At 44.2% G+C, this 16286-nt stretch overlaps 1 protein-coding gene across 4 annotated transcripts in view; it reads left to right on the top strand.

Annotated features, from left to right (window-relative positions):
• Window positions 1-14909, top strand: part of LOC118375825 (bone morphogenetic protein 1-like) — a 51945-nt gene extending 37036 nt beyond the window's left edge. For 2 of the 4 annotated variants that reach the window (XM_035762432.2, XM_035762435.2), the window contains 7 exons: window positions 10174-10337; window positions 10575-10755; window positions 10891-11016; window positions 11224-11351; window positions 11766-11979; window positions 13614-13864; window positions 14017-14909. In XM_035762432.2, coding sequence (XP_035618325.1) covers window positions 10174-10337; window positions 10575-10755; window positions 10891-11016; window positions 11224-11351; window positions 11766-11979; window positions 13614-13864; window positions 14017-14151 — 1199 coding nt within the window. In that variant the 3' untranslated portion in view covers window positions 14152-14909. Of the gene's footprint in view, window positions 1-10173; window positions 10338-10574; window positions 10756-10890; window positions 11017-11223; window positions 11352-11765; window positions 11980-12166; window positions 13865-14016 lie in introns of those variants that run through there. The other 2 variants (XM_035762433.2, XM_035762436.2) reach the window with 2 other exon arrangements.
• The last annotated feature ends 1377 nt before the right edge of the window (window positions 14910-16286 follow it).

Below are 16286 nucleotides of genomic sequence, written 5' to 3'. Positions count from 1 at the left end.
AGTCCTGCTCACTGTTCCACCACCCACACATACAATGACATCTCCTGGTTTCAATGATGTTTCTAGAGACAATATCTCTCTCTTCATCACTCAATACCTAGGTTTACCTCCACTGTATTCACATTCTACCATACCTTTATCTGTACATTATACCTTGATTCTATTTTATCGCCCCCAGAAACCTCCTTTTACTCTCTGTTCCAGACGTTGTAGACGACCAATTCTTATTGCTTTTAGCACACCCTTATTCTACTCCTCCTCTGTTCCTCTGGCGATGTAGAGGTGAATCCAGGCCCTGCAGTGCCTAGCTCCACTCTTATTCCCCAGGCGCTCTTTTTTTGATGACTTCTGTAACCGTAATAGCCTTGGTTTTATGCATGTTAACATTAGAAGCCTCCTCCCTAAGTTTGTTCTATTCACTGCTTTAGCACACTCTGCCAACCCGGATGTTCTAGCTGTGTCTGAATCCTGGCTTAGCAAGACCACCAACAATTCTGAAATGTTAATTCCAAACTACAACATTTTCAGACAAGATAGAACTGCCAAAGGGGGCGGTGTTGCAATCTACTGCAAAGATAGCCTGCAGAGTTCTGTCCTACTATCCAGGTCTGTACCCAAATAATTTTAACTTATACTTTTAAAAATCCACCTCTCTAAAAACAAGTCTCTCACCGTTGCCGCCTGCTATAGACCACCATATGTGAACTGATTGCCCCCCATCTATCTTCAGAGCTCGTGCTGCTAGGCGACCTAAAGTGGAACATGCTTAACACCCCAGCCATCCTACAATCTAAACTTGATGCCCTCAATCTCACACAAATTATCAATGAACCTACCAGGTACCTCCCCAAAGCCTTAAACACAGGCACCATCATAGATATCATCCTAACCAACTTGCCCTCTAAATTACACCTCTGCTGTCTTCAACCAAGATCTTAGTGATCACTGCCTCATTGCCTGCATCCGTAATGGGTCAGCGGTCAAACGACCTCCACTCATCACTGTAAAACGCTCCCTGAAACACTTCAGCGAGCAGGCCTTTCTGATCGACCTGACCTGGCCGAGGATGCCTGGATATTTTTTTTAAATGCCTTCCTAACCATCTTAAATAAATATGCCCCATTCAAGAAATTTAGAACCAGGAACAGATATAGCCCTTGGTTCTCCCCAGACCTGATTACCCTTAGCCAACACAAAAACATCCTATGGCGTTCTGCATTAGCATCGAACAGCCCCCGTGATATGCAGCTGTTCAGGGAAGCTAGAAACCATTATACACAGGCAGTTAGAAAAGCCAAGGCTAGCTTTTTCAAGCAGAAATTTGCTTCCTGCAACACTAACTCAAAAAAGTTCTGGGACACTGTAAAGTCCATGGAGAATAAGAACACCTCCTCCCAGCTGCCCACAAGATAGGAAACACTCTCACCACTGATAAATCCACCATAATTGAGAATTTCAATAAGCATTTTTCTACGGCTGGCCATGCTTTCCACCTGGCTACACCTACCCCGGTCAACAGCACTGCACCCCCCACAGCAACTCGCCCAAGCCTTCACCCATTTCTCCTTCTCCCAAATCCGTTCAGCTGATGTTCTGAAAGAGCTGCAAAATCTGGACCCCTACAAATCAGCCGGGCTAGACAATCTGGACCCTTTCTTTCTAAAATTATCTGCCGAAATTGTTGCCACCCCTATTACTAGCCTGTTCAACCTCTCTTTCGTGTCGTCTGAGATTCCCAAAGATTGGAAAGCAGCTGCGGTCATCCCCCTCTTCAAAGGGGGTAGGACACTCTTGACCCAAACTGCTACAGACCTATATCTATCATACCATGCCTTTCTAAGGTCTTTGAAAGCCAAGTCAACAAACAGATTCCCGACCATTTCGAATCTCACCATACCTTCTCTGCTATGCAATCTGGTTTCAGAGCTGGTCATGGGTGCACCTCAGCCACGCTCAAGGTCCTAAACGATATCTTATAACCGCCATCGATAAGAAACATTACTGTGCAGCCGTATTCATTGATCTGGCCAAGGCTTTCGACTCTGTCAATGTTAGTATAATTTAATTATGCCAATGTGCTTTCATCAATTGAAAGCCCTTCATCTATTTTATGAGAATTTGTAAGATTTCTTGTTGCATAAAATAGACGCAGACCAGTCTTTAAATAATAGGTAATATAATTTATTATCGGAGCGCGCTACCACTCAAAACAAAAGCATCAGTTTAAATACAGATCATGACGTAATTTCACTGTCTTAAACGAACCCCCCTCTCGACAGGACAAAGTAAGGTGAAGAGTTCATTCTAACTTACTAACACACTCCCAGATAACTTTTGACCCCTCAACATTATCGATCACCACTGAACTGACAGGTTTAATTAACAGAAACCCTAGGAATGCACTCACTGCCTAATCTAAAAAACCCAGAGCTAAATTTCAGGTTTGGTCAACCATAGGCTAACGACCTTATGTGTTTACACAGTCCACAACCCATTTGTTCCTGCCCAGTAGAAATGGTGTTCATTAACATTCTATTCCTCCTTGTCCTGTCACACAATTTCTTCTTATGAACTCATATTGTTAATCAGATATAATATAACAGAGTATAAGTTTACTTACAGTTCCATTTAAAATGATTTGTTCAGTCATATTAATCATAATTTACTAACAGTCAATCACCACATCCTCATCAGCAGACTCGACAGCCTTGGTTTCTCAAATGATTGCCTCGCCTGGTTCACCAACTACTTCTCTGATAGAGTTCAGTGTGTCAAATCGGAGGGTCTGCTGTCCGGACCTCTGGCAGTCTCTAAGGGGGTGCCACAGGGATCAATTCTTGGACTGACTCTCTTCTCTGTATACATCAATGAGGTCGCTCTTGCTGCTGGTGAGTCTCTGATCCACCTCTACGCAGACGACACCATTCTGTATACTTCTGGCCCTTCTTTGGACACTGTTAACAACCCTCCAGGCAAGCTTCAATGCCATACAACTCTCCTTCCGTGGCATCCAAATGCTCTTAAATACAAGTAAAACTAAATGCATGCTCTTCAACCAATCGCTAACCTGCACCTACCTGCCTGTCCAACATCACTACTCTGGACGGCTCTGACTTATGTGTCTGGTTAGACTGTAAACTCTCCTTCCAGACCCATATCAAACATCTCCAATCCAAAGTTAAATCTAGAATTGGCTTCCTATTTCGCAACAAAGCATCCTTCACTCATGCTGCCAAACATACCCTTGTAAAACTGATCATCCTACCAATCCTCGACTTTGGCGATGTCATTTACAAAATAGCCTCCAATACCCTACTCAACAAATTGGATGCAGTCTATCACAGTGCAATCCGTTTTGTCACCAAAGCCCCATATACTACCCACCATTGCGACCTGTACGCTCTCGTTGGCTGGCCCTCGCTTCGTACTCGTCGCCAAACCCACTGGCTCCATGTCATCTACAAGACCCTGCTAGGTAAAGTCCCCCCTTATCTCAGCTCGCTGGTCACCATAGCATCTCCCACCTGTAGCACACACTCCAGCAGGTATATCGCTCTAGTCACCCCCAAAACCAATTCTTTCTTTGGCCGCCTCTCCTTCCAGTTCTCTGCTGCCAATGACTGGAACGAACTACAAAAATCTCTGAAACTGGAAACACTTCTCCCTCACTAGCTTTAAGCACCAACTGTCAGAGCAGCTCACAGATTACTGCACCTGTACATAGCCCACCTATAATTTAGCCCAAACAACTACCTCTTTCCCAACTGTATTTAATTTATTTTGCTCCTTTGCACCGCATTATTTTTATTTCTACTTTGCACATTCTTCCATTGCAAATCTACCATTCCAGTGTTTTACTTGCTATATTGTATTTACTTTGCCACCATGGCCTTTTTTTGCCTTTACCTCCCTTATCTCACCTCATTTGCTCACATCGTATATAGATTGTATATATTGTTCATACTGTATGTTTGTTTTACTCCATGTGTAACTCTGTGTCGTTGTATGTGTCGAACTGCTTTGCTTTATCTTGGCCAGGTCGCAATTGTAAATGAGAACTTGTTCTCAACTTGCCTACCTGGTTAAATACATTTACATTACATTTACATTTAAGTCATTTAGCAGACGCTCTTATCCAGAGCGACTTACAAATTGGTGCATTCACCTTATGACATCCAGTGGAACAGCCACTTTACAATAGTGCATCTAAATCTTTTAAGGGGGGTGAGAAGGATTACTTTATCCTATCCTAGGTATTCCTTAAAGAGGTGGGGTTTCAGGTGTCTCCGGAAGGTTGATTGACTCCGCTGTCCTGGCATCGTGAGTGTGTTCCACCATTGAGCCAGAGCAGCGAACAGTTTTGACTGGGCTGAGCGGGAACTGTACTTCCTCAGTGGTAGGGAGGCGAGCAGGCCAGAGGTGGATGAACCTGCCATTGTTTGGGTGTAGGGCCTGATCAGAGCCTGGAGGTACTGAGGTGCCGTTCCCCTCACAGCTCCGTAGGCAAGCACCATGGTCTTGTAGCGGATGCGAGCTTCAACTGGAAGCCAGTGGAGAGAGCGGAGGAGCGGGGTGGCGTGAGAGAACTTGGGAAGGTTGAACACCAGACGGGCTGCGGCGTTCTGGATGAGTTGTATTTAATGGCATTGCAGTAATCCAGACGGGAGATGACAAGTGCCTGGATTAGGACCTGCGCCGCTTCCTGTGTGAGGCAGGGTTACTCTGCGGATGTTGTAGAGCATGAACCTACAGGAACGGGCCACCGCCTTGATGTTAGTTGAGAACGACAGGGTGTTGTCAGGATCACGCCAAGGTTCTTAGCGCTCTGGGAGGAGGACACAATGGAGTTGTCAACCGTGATGGCGAGATCATGGAACGGGCAGTCCTTCCCGGGAGGAAGAGCAGCTCCGTCTTGCCGAGGTTCAGCTTGAGGTGGTGATCCGTCATCCACACTGATATGTCTGCCAGACATGCAGAGATGCGATTCGCCACCTGGTCATCAGAAGGGGAAAGGAGAAGATTAATTGTGTGTGTCTGCATTTGATAGGAGAGACCATGTGAGGTTATGACAGAGCCAAGTGACTTGGTGTATAGCGAGAATAGGAGAGGGCCTAGAACAGAGCCCTGGGGACACCAGTGGTGAGGAGCGCGTGGTGAGGAGACAGATTCTCGCCACGCCACCTGGTAAAAACCTGTCAGAAGGACGCAATAAATGCCCCATCGGAGAGGGTGGAGAGGAGGATCTGATGGTTCACAGTATCGAAGGCAGCCGATTGTGATACAGAGAAGAGCAGTCTCAGTTGAATGACTAGTCTTGAAACCTGACTGATTTGGATCAAGAAAGTCATTCTGAGAGAGATAGCGGGAGAGCTGGCCAAGGACGGCACGTTCAAGAGTTTTGGAGAGAAAAGAAAGAAGGGATACTGGTCTGTAGTTGTTGACATCGGAGGGATCGAGTGTAGGTTTTTTCAGAAGGGGTGCAACTCTCGCTCTCTTGAAGACGGAAGGGACGTAGCCAGCGGTCAGGGATGAGTCTGAGGTAAGGGAGAAGGTCTCCGGAGGTGGAGAAGAGAGGAGGGGATAGGGTGAGCGGGCAGGTTGTTGGGCGGCCGGCCGTCACAAGGCAGAGATTTCATCTGGAGAGAGAGGGAGAAAGAGGTCAGAGCACAGGGTAGGGCAGTGTGAGCAGAACCAGCGGTGTCGTTTGACTTAGCAAACGAGGATCGGATGTCGTCAACCTTCTTTTCAAAATGGTTGACGAAGTCATCTGCAGAGAGGGAGGAGGGGGAGGGGGAGGAGGATTCAGGAGGGAGGAGAAGGTGGCAAAGAGCTTCCTAGGGTTAGAGGCAGATGCTTGGAATTTAGAGTGGTAGAAAGTGGCTTTAGCAGCAGAGACAGAGGAGGAAAATGTAGAGAGAGGGAGCGAAAGGATGCCAGGTCCGCAGGGAGGCGAGTTTTCCTCCATTTCCGCTTACTGCCCGGAGCCCTGTTCTGTGAGCTCGCAATGAGTCGTCGAGCCACGGAGCGGGAGGGGGGACCGAGCCGGCCTGGAAGATAGGGGACATAGAGAGTCAAAGGATGCAGAAAGGGAAGAGAGGAGGGTTGAGGAGGCAGAATCAGGAGATAGGTTGGAGAAGGTTTGAGCAGAGGGAAGAGATGATAGGATGGAAGAGGAGAGAGTAGCGGGGAGAGAGAGCGAAGGTTGGGACGGCGTGATACCATCCGAGTAGGGGCAGTGTGGAAGTGTTGGATGAGAGCGAGAGGGAAAAGGATACAAGGTAGTGGTCGGAGACTTGGAGGGGAGTTGCAATGAGGTTAGTGGAAGAACAGCATCTAGTAAAGATGAGGTCGAGCGTATTGCCTGCCTTGTGAGTAGGGGGAAGGTGAGAGGGTGAGGTCAAAGAGGAAAGGAGTGGAAAGAAGGAGGCAGAGAGGAATGAGTCAAAGGTAGACGTGGGGAGGTTAAAGTCGCCCAGAACTGTGAGAGGTGAGCCGTCCTCAGGAAAGGAGCTTATCAAGACATCAAGCTCATTGCTGAACTCTCTGAGGGGACCTGGAGGGCGATAAATGATAAGGATGTTAAGCTTGAAAGGGCTGGTAACTGTGACAGCATGAAATTCAAAGGAGGCGATAGACAGATGGGTAAGGGAGAAAGAGAGAATGACCACTTGGGAGAGATGAGGATCCCGGTGCCACCACCCCGCTGACCAGAAGCTCTCGGGGTGTGCGAGAACACGTGGGCGGACGAAGAGAGAGCAGTAGGAGTACAGTGTTATCTGTGGTGATCCATGTTTCCGTCAGTGCCAAGAAGTCGAGGGACTGGAGGAATAGGCTGAATGAACTCTGCCTTGTTGGCCGCAGATCGGCAGTTCCAGAGGCTACCGGAGACCTGGAACTCCACATGGGTCGTGCGCGCTGGGACCACCAGATTAGGGTGGCCAAGCGTTTGTATGGTCTGTGCAGAGAGGAGATAACAGGGATAGACAGACACATAGTTGACAGGCTACAGAAGAGGCTACGCTAATGCAAGGAGATTGGAATGACAAGTGGACTACACGTCTCGAATGTTCAGAAAGTTAAGCTTACGTAGCAAGAATCTTATTGACTAAAATGATTAAAATGATACAGTACTGCTGAAGTAGGCTAGCTGGCAGTGGCTGCGTTGTTGACTTTGTAGGCTAGCTGGCAGTGGCTGCGTTGTTGACACTACACTAATCAAGTCGTTCCGTTGAGTGTAATAGTTTCTACAGTGCTGCTATTCGGTAGAACGTTTGCTAGCTGGCTAGCTGCTGGGCAGATAGCAGTGTAGACTACGTTAGGACGACGAAATACGAAGTTGCAATAGAAGTGCTGACTGTTTCACTTTGTTGTCCTCTTTCTTTTCCTTTTTCTTCTGTCCTTCTTTTGTCCTTATTTTGTCTTCCTTTCTTCTGTTAACTAGATATTTTTTGTTGTTATTCTTTGTAAGCTAGCTAGCTTCTTCCAGGAGAGTCCCTAGCAACTGCTTAGCAACAAGTAAACAATTCTGCTAGCAATTCAGATAGCTAAGATAACTGTACAATTTTATGAAAAATAGTTAATTTTTCAAAAGCCTGTCTTTTTTGGTTTGTTCCTTGTTTTGTCTTCTATTGAGTCTTGCAGTTCTCTCTTGATTTTTTCGATGTACTTCACTCTAAAAAACCATTTAAATCTCAATATATACAGGAGCTCATTTTTCAGCAGTTGCTCAATTTAGAACTCCGGAACACAGTAAAGGTGAAATAAATAAAGGTGAAATAAAATAAATAAATAAAATGGTTTAACCTAGTAGTTTTTTTAGTTCCCAATTGTCTTGAAAGCACCATAAGTCAGTCGAGTGAACTATCCCTTGTTATAACATCTTTGGTCTGACAGACGCTTATGTGACAACCAGCATGCAGTGTATGATGTCAACAAAATGGCGCCACACATAGCCAGCAAATAGCTTAGCACATACATATGATCCATACATACAAATGGTGTGCTACAGTAGAAACGACAACACGATATACAGAAAATAAGCCACTTACTTTGATAGGAACGCATATATGTCCAACGTTTGTAAGGAAAAAAATGAAGGCAATTCGGGTGCCAGCCAGATAATGTGCTGGGGGAAAAAGTTTGTGCAAGGCCTGTTCTGACTAGAGATGCGTAATGTCTTCATACTTGATCTGGGGAAACACTGGGGAATTGATTGGGCTCTTGTTGAAGAGAGAAGTTTGTCCCCGGCTCAGTAAAGCCTCAATTGTGAATTAATGAGGGGGTGGAACAAACCTCAATTCAAACTGTTGTTTGAAAGTAAAACTTAATTTGAAATTGACTAGTTTTAACATGGCCTATAGATAATTAGCAGGCAACGTGCCTTGGTTTGAGGGCAGCGCGGGTTCACTGTCCTGTCGTGTAACAATCACATTTTGGAACGGTGAGTACATTCTGACATCACAAGCATAAAAAAATTATAATAATTCTCTCAACCAGCTTCCTGAGGCAGTCACCTGGAATGCATTTCAATTAACAGGTGTGCCTTTTTAAATGTTAATTTGTGGAATTTCTTTCCTTCTTAATGCATTTGAGCCAAACAGTTCTGTAGGGGTGGTATACAGAAGATTGCCCTGTTTGGTAAAAGACCAAGTCCATATTATGGCAAGAACAGCTCAAATAAGCAAAGAGAAACGACAGTCCATCATTACTTTAAGACATGAAGGTCAGTCAATCTGAAACATTTCAAGAACTTTGAAAGTTTCTTCAAGTGCAGTTGCAAAAACTATCAAGTGTTATGATGAAACTGGCTCTCATGAGAACTGCCACAGGAAAGGAAGACCCAGAGTTACATCTGCTGCAGAGGCTAAGTTCATTAGAGTTACCAACCTTAAGATATTGCAGCCCAAATAAATACTTCAGAGTTCAAGTAACAGACACATCTCAACATCAACTGTTCAGAGGAGACTGCGTGAATCAGGCCTTCATGGTTGAACTTCTGCAAAGAAACCACTAGTAATGGACACCAATAATAAGAAGAGACTTGCTTGGGCCAAGAAACATGAGCCATGGACATTAGACCGGTGGAAATCTGTCCTGTGGTCTGAGGAGTCCAAATTTGAGATTGAGTGTCTTTGTGAGATGCAGAATAGGTGAACGGATGATCTTCGCATGTGTGGTTCCCATTGTGAAGTATGGGGGAGATGGTGTGGGGGTGCTTTGCTGGTGACACTGTCAGTGATTTATTTAGAATTCAAGGCACACTTAACAAGCATGGCTACCACAGCATTCTGCAGCGATACACCTTCCCATCTGGTTTGTCCCACTATCATTTGTTTTTCAACAGGACAATCACCCAACACCTCCAGGATGTGTAAGGGCTATTTGACCAAGAAGGGGAGTGATTGGGTGCTGCATCAGATGACTTGGCCTCCACAATCACCCGACCTCAACCCAATTGAGATGGTTTGGGATGAGTTGGACCGCAGAGTGAAGGAAAAGCAGCCAACAAGTGCATATGTGGGAACTCCTTCAAGTCTGTTGGAAAAGCAATCCAGGTGAAGCTGGTTGAGAAACTGCCAAGAGTGTGCAAAGCGGTCAAGGCAAAGAGTGGCTACCGTACTTTGAAGAATCTAAAATATATGTTGGTTACTACATGATTCCATGTGTTATTTCATAGTTGTACAATGTATAATTTTTTGTATTTTTTTAAAGAAAAACCCTTGAATGAGTAGGTGTGTCCAAACGTTTGGCCATATATTACATTAGTTGGCGTGTTCTACCCTATTTTGCATTAAGATGACATGATTGCACTTTGTGTGGTATAAACCTGTCACTTTCTTTTTTATTTCCTACTGCCACTCAAAATGTGGTTATTCTTAATTGCTGTACTTAGTGGATGATTATTTCATTTTGTAGAGCTTGGATTCAAACCCTGGTACATATTTCATAACAGGACTACATAGGTATGACCTGACTTTTTTATTTGCTTAATTAAATGTTGCAGTTTGAAACATAGGGAGTAGTATTTTGACATTGTCACATTCCCGGGCTTCATGCTTTATTGAACTGTGAACAAGTTCCACCTACCTCTCCACCTTCCCTAAACTATAACTGTTATGTGGTTTGAGTTGTTGCCTCGTGGCCACCCCTAATGTCAGCTCTGTATCCTCCCAGCAGCTGCGTGTGGAGGCTTCATTACCAAGCTTAATGGCTCCATCAACACCCCCGGCTGGCCCAAAGAATACCCCCCCAACAAGAACTGTGTTTGGCAGCTGGTGGCCCCCACACATTACCACATCACCCTGCTGTTTGATGTCTTTGAGACCGAGGGCAACGATGTAAGCATAATAGCCTATGACGCTTACAGATGTTGTGAGTGGGCAGGAATGGGCATTTACAATGACTTCACAGTGAAGGTGACCATGAAGATCTCTGCTCATGAGGGAAATTATTGTCTAGTCCTGTAAGCCGGTGTGTGTGTGCGCTGTGGTTTACTTGGAGTTATTACATAGTACTTGCTCCAGTGCCTCTTGAGGTGTGTCTGACATGTCCTATGTGGTCTCTTCTTCCCTCAGGTGTGTAAATATGATTATGTGGAGGTGAGGAGTGGACTGACCGCTGACTCCAGGCTTCATGGGAAGTTTTGTGGAACTGAGAAACCAGAAACCGTCACCTCCCAATACAACAACATGCGCATTGAGTTCAAATCAGACAACACAGTGTCAAAGAAAGGCTTCAAAGCCCAATTCTTCTCTGGTAAGCCTTGAAACATTTTTTTTTTGCATCAAACATACATTTAAAGTATATGGTCAATGGCTCGAACAGTCTAGTGTCAAAGGGTTTACTGTAGGTAGGTTTAGCAATTTCTGACAATGTTCTCTTCCCATGCAGACAAGGACGAGTGCTCTAAGGAGAACGGAGGCTGCCAACAAGAGTGTGTCAATACCTTCGGGAGCTACAGTTGTCAGTGTCGTAGTGGCTTTGTGCTGCATGACAATAAACATGACTGCAAGGAAGGTACAGAATAACTCCTATTTTAATGGATTTATCCATACATTTACATAGAGCTATTTCTGTTCATACATGTACCTATCCATATTTATCCATCCAGTATTTACATACAGCCATTGACATCCTATTTTACATGGATTATGACATCAAAAAGTTGGGGATAGGATATGTCCTCTTAGATTACTGATTGAATCAGCCATGTTTATCTTTCAGCTGGCTGTGATCATGTGGTGAGCATTGTGTTAGGCACCATCACCAGCCCCAACTGGCCTGACAAATACCCCAGCAAGAAGGCCTGTACCTGGGCCCTCTCCACCACCCCAGGCCACCGCATCAAAATCGTATGTTTACTGCTGTGTCATGATCAAACCAAGTCAAATTTGATTTGTCACATGCTTTGTAAACAACAGGTGTAGACTAACAGTGAAATGCTTACTTACGGGCCCTTCCCAACAATGCAGAGAGAGAAATAATAGAAAAATAATAACACCAGGAATAAATGCTCAATGAGTAACGATAACTTGGCTATATACACAGGGTACCAGTACTGAGTTGATGTGCAGGAGTACAAGGTAATTGAGGTAGAAATGTAAATATATGTAGGGATTGGCATAGTTTTAAAGACACCTCTTATGTAATGCTTACAATTTACATTATAACGGTACATAGTCATTAGTGGAAGTTGGGTCATGCAGATTATTACTGTTGTTAATAGCTCACCACCTACCTCACTGAATCTACATTCACTTTTAAAGGTTTTCAATGAGATCGACATGGAGGCTCACCTGGAGTGTGCCTACGACCACCTGGAGATCTACGATGGGCAGGATGGCCAGGCCCCCAGTCTGGGACGCTTCTGTGGCATCAAGAAACCCTCGCCAGTCATCTCCAGCGGCAATGAGATGTTTATGCGCTTCTTCTCTGATAACTCAGTCCAGAAGAGAGGCTTTGAGGCTTCACACAGTGCAGGTGGGTGACACATACACTGGCATTAGCATTTTGTGATACCAGAAAGAAAAGGATTGAAATGGATAATGCTCATTGGTGCACACAGGTATATGGTTGAACTGCTAACATGTTGTTTTGATTTCAGAGAGATGAGAATAGTCAACTAATATTCATTGTATAATACATTATTCAACCTTTTTCCATGTAGGTCTGGTCAATCCACTGCCATAACCTATTTAAGATATTGATAATAAATGTTACGTACGCCTCTTGGAGGATGGAACGCATCAACCTGCTACATCTCAACTCCCAGTGAAGTGAAAAAGTATGTGATTGTAGGTGCTGGGAAGGACGACAGAGGCAGAGAAAAATACCATTTACAGGGAAATTAATATTCCTTAACACAGTAAAATGGGGAAAGGGGGCTGGACGGAACCAAAGCAAAGAAAGTAAAATTAAGGAGTCCCCTCCTACCTTACCACTTCTTACCTAACCTTTAGCACCACCCGGCACGCTAACCAAAATACATGGGGTGGTCCACCCAGGTCTTGCATAGTGTGCATTGACAGATTAAATACTATGGGTTATGTATGCCCGTATGCCTCTTGCCCAAATACTCCCAAGTGCGTTCCTCTTCCCTGGAAACAAATTAAACTGAATCATTTACGTGAACAATTTCAATTAACCAAAAACACTAAGTCCTTTTGGCATACACAAACCTCTGAAGGAGTGGCTACAAAATAATAACCAAACTTTCACTGACCAACAACCAACACAGGACATAAAAATAAGCTCTCCTCCCTGAGGGAGGAACACTGGCTTTTATCAAGCTGGAGAAGGCATTCTTAATTGAAGAGACAGCTGTTTCCCCTGATGAGGTGGAGGGGTCAGAGCTCCAATCAGCGATGGGGTCGACCAATCAGCTGCTTTAGGATTCCAGGAAGCCATTTCCTGAATTATACACACATACAAACCCACAACACAGAAACTGGGGAGCGTAACAATAATAATAATCCATTAACTCCAGCAGACCAGTTAAGTGGTATTCATTCATCTTACCAAGGCCTTTGATCCAGTTGGGACTAATTTTGTCCCTCAGATCAATCAAAAAGGCTTACTTTTTCCCAAAGACAACTCTAATTACTGGGAGGTTGAAAAGGATGTGCAACAAGGATTTGATCATGGGACCATTGTTTACCTCCATCATTAATGATTATCTCTCTGTGTCTACTGATGCAAATGTATTCTCGTATGCTGATGTCAATGTCTCTGGTTTTTGATTCTCATCTTGTCTTGGTATTATATTATCCCTAACGTACAGTACATTATGTTTGTAATGTGTGATTCAGCAGGCAGCTTGACAACATCTACATTTTTTGTCAGGACCCAAAATAATGAGATATGAATTCATTGGTATGATGACAATGCCCATGTTGCCACCTGGGTTTGTGGTTTTTGGTCTCTTTCAACAAAGAAATCAAAGGGACAACAGGTCAGCTTTTTCAGATGGGTATAATGTTATAGAATCCCACATGGAATGTAGAGGAGAAACACTGCCTTTCAGAGAATTATTTGTTGATAAATTGGACATTCCATATCTCAATGAGTTCCTTCTCTGAGGCTCTGTCTCTTTTTTTGTGGCTGTGAGTTCTCAGAATGTGGAGGAAGCCTGAAAGCTGAGGTCAAGACCAAAGATCTTTATTCGCACGCCCAATTTGGGGATAACAACTACCCAGGGGCGTCTGACTGCCAGTGGGTGGTATCCGCTGAGAAGGGCTATGGAGTAGAGCTCATCTTCGAAACCTTTGAGATTGAGGAAGAGGCAGACTGTGGCTATGACTACATTGAACTATTTGATGGTGCTGATGTCAAGGCCCCAAGGCTTGGTCGCTACTGTGGATCTGGGGTAAGGACAACAAAAGGTTTCAGTACACCTACTAGACTGTAACAACTACTGTACATATATAGTGCATTGACAAAATGCCAGGGGTGTTTGCCTACTTAAATGTAGAGGTATAAGTTCATCTTTCTCTCTCTCTCTTTTTATTTATCTTCCAGCCTCCTGAGGAAATCTACTCTGCTGGGGATGCCATTGTTATAAAGTTCCATTCGGATGATACCATCAATAAGAAGGGCTTCCATGTACGGTACATGAGCACAAAGTTCCAAGACACATTGCACACAAGCAAGTGAACCCCTCTTTACCAAGACTTAAGAGGAGGAGACTGTGCACCCCAAAGTGTTGACACTCCCAGTTCCCTAAGAGGAGCGGATGCTTGGATAGTTGCCCCCCCCATACCCCACTCCGCCCAAAGCCAGCTGTAAGGAGTCAAGCCATGCAGCAGTAGAGAGCGTTTTCAAGTTTGTATCATCTAGATTAGGGAGGGTGGACGAGAGAGTGGATATGTGTGGGAGATCTGAAATGAATTCCCCAAAAGTTTGTCATTTCCTCAATATAACAAAAAGGATCCCACAGGCCTGTAAGGATCAGTGGGATGGTGGTATAACTGTATAGGATACAGGATTATCAGGGTTTTAGGGAATAGGTTCCCCAACAACCTCCTAACTTGAAATCCAGCTGAGCCCTAAATTCTTGGGAAGATAACCTTCCCACATTGCCTTGGTTCCTAAATATGTCTATCTACTCTTGACTTAAATCTTGGCACTACTGTGTATCATTGAGGGTTGCACATTGATGATTAGGAAAGACGGATAGAACCGGGGAAATTTGTTTTAAGCACACAGTTGTAATTAGTATGGTCTTGCAATGCAGAACAGGGATGATCCCCCCACAAACATGATTGATGTTAGCAGAAGAAGAAAAGTGAACATGTGTTGTTATTCTTTTCAAGGGCTAGGCTAATAAATATAGATAACTGTAGATTAAGGTGGTGGTCTGTTTTTTTCCAATTGATTTTATGGTTTGTCCCAAATAAAGACTCCCTTACGTACAGTTGAAGTCGGAAGTTTACTTAAACTTAGGTTGGAGTCAATTAAACTCGTTTTTCAAGCACTCCACACATTTCTTGTTAACAAACTATAGTTTTGGCAAGTCGGTTAGGACATCTACTTGGTGCATGACGCAAGTAGTTTTTCCAACAATTGTTTACCGATGGATTTTTTCACTTATAATTCACTGTAGCACAATTCCAGTGGATCAGAAGTTTACCTACACTAAGTTGACTGTACCTTTAAACAGCTTGGAAAATTCCAGAAAATGCCACGGCTTTATAAGCTTCTGATAGGCTAATTTACATCAGTTGAGTCAATTGGAGGTGTACCTGTGGATGTATTTTAAGGCCTACCTTCAAACTCAGTGTATCTTTGCTTGACATCATGGGAAAATCTAAAGAAATCAGCCAAGATCTTTGTAAAAAAAATGGTGGACATCCACAAGTCTGGTTCATCCTTGGGATACATTTCCAAACGCTGAAGGTAGCACGTTCATCTGTACGAAGAATAATATGCAAGTGTAAACACCATGGAACCATGCAGCCATCATACCGCTCAGGAAGGAGACTCGTTCTGTCTTCTAGAGATTAAAGTACTTTGGTGTGAAAAGTGCAAATCAATCCCAGAACAACAGCAAATGATCTTGTGAAGATGCTGGATTAAACAGGTACAAAAGTATCTATATCCACAGTAAAACGAGTCCTATATCGACATAACCTGAAAGGCCGCTCAGCAAGGAAGAAACCACTGCTCCAAAACCTCCATAAAAAGCCCGACTACGGTTTACAACTGCACATGGGGACAAAGATCGTACTTTTTGGACAAATGTCCTCTGGTCTGATGACACAAAAATAAAACTGTTTGGCCATAATGATGTTAGGAGGAAAACGGGGGAGGCTTGCAAGCCGAAGAACACCAGCACGGGGGTGGCAGCATCATGTTGTGGGGATGCTTTGCTGCAGGAGGGACTGGTGCACTTCACAAAATAGATGGCATCATGAGGTAGGGAAATTACTGAAGCAACATCTCAAGACATCAGCTTGGTCACAAATTGGTCTTCCAAATGGACAAGGAACCCAAGCATACTTCCAAAGATGTGGCAAAATGGCTTAAGGACAGCAAAGGTATTGGAGAGGCCATCACAAAGCCCCGACCTCAATCCTATAGAACATTTCTGGGTAGACCTGAAAAAGCGTGTGCGAGCAAGAAGGCCTACAAACCTGACTCAAACTTACTGTGGGAAGCTTGTGGAAGGCTACCCAAAACATTTGACTGAAGTTTGTCACGATGTGCGCAACTGATTGAAGGTAAGTCAGGTGCAGGAGAGCAGAGATGGGTAATAACAGGCGCACATTATTCATGCCCCAGGAAAATAG

The sequence above is a fragment of the Oncorhynchus keta genome, chromosome 12, assembly GCF_023373465.1.
Source record: "Oncorhynchus keta strain PuntledgeMale-10-30-2019 chromosome 12, Oket_V2, whole genome shotgun sequence".
NCBI lineage: Eukaryota > Metazoa > Chordata > Actinopteri > Salmoniformes > Salmonidae > Oncorhynchus > Oncorhynchus keta.
Note: the sequence above shows the minus strand (reverse complement) of the source record. Positions and strands in the feature narration are given on the sequence as shown.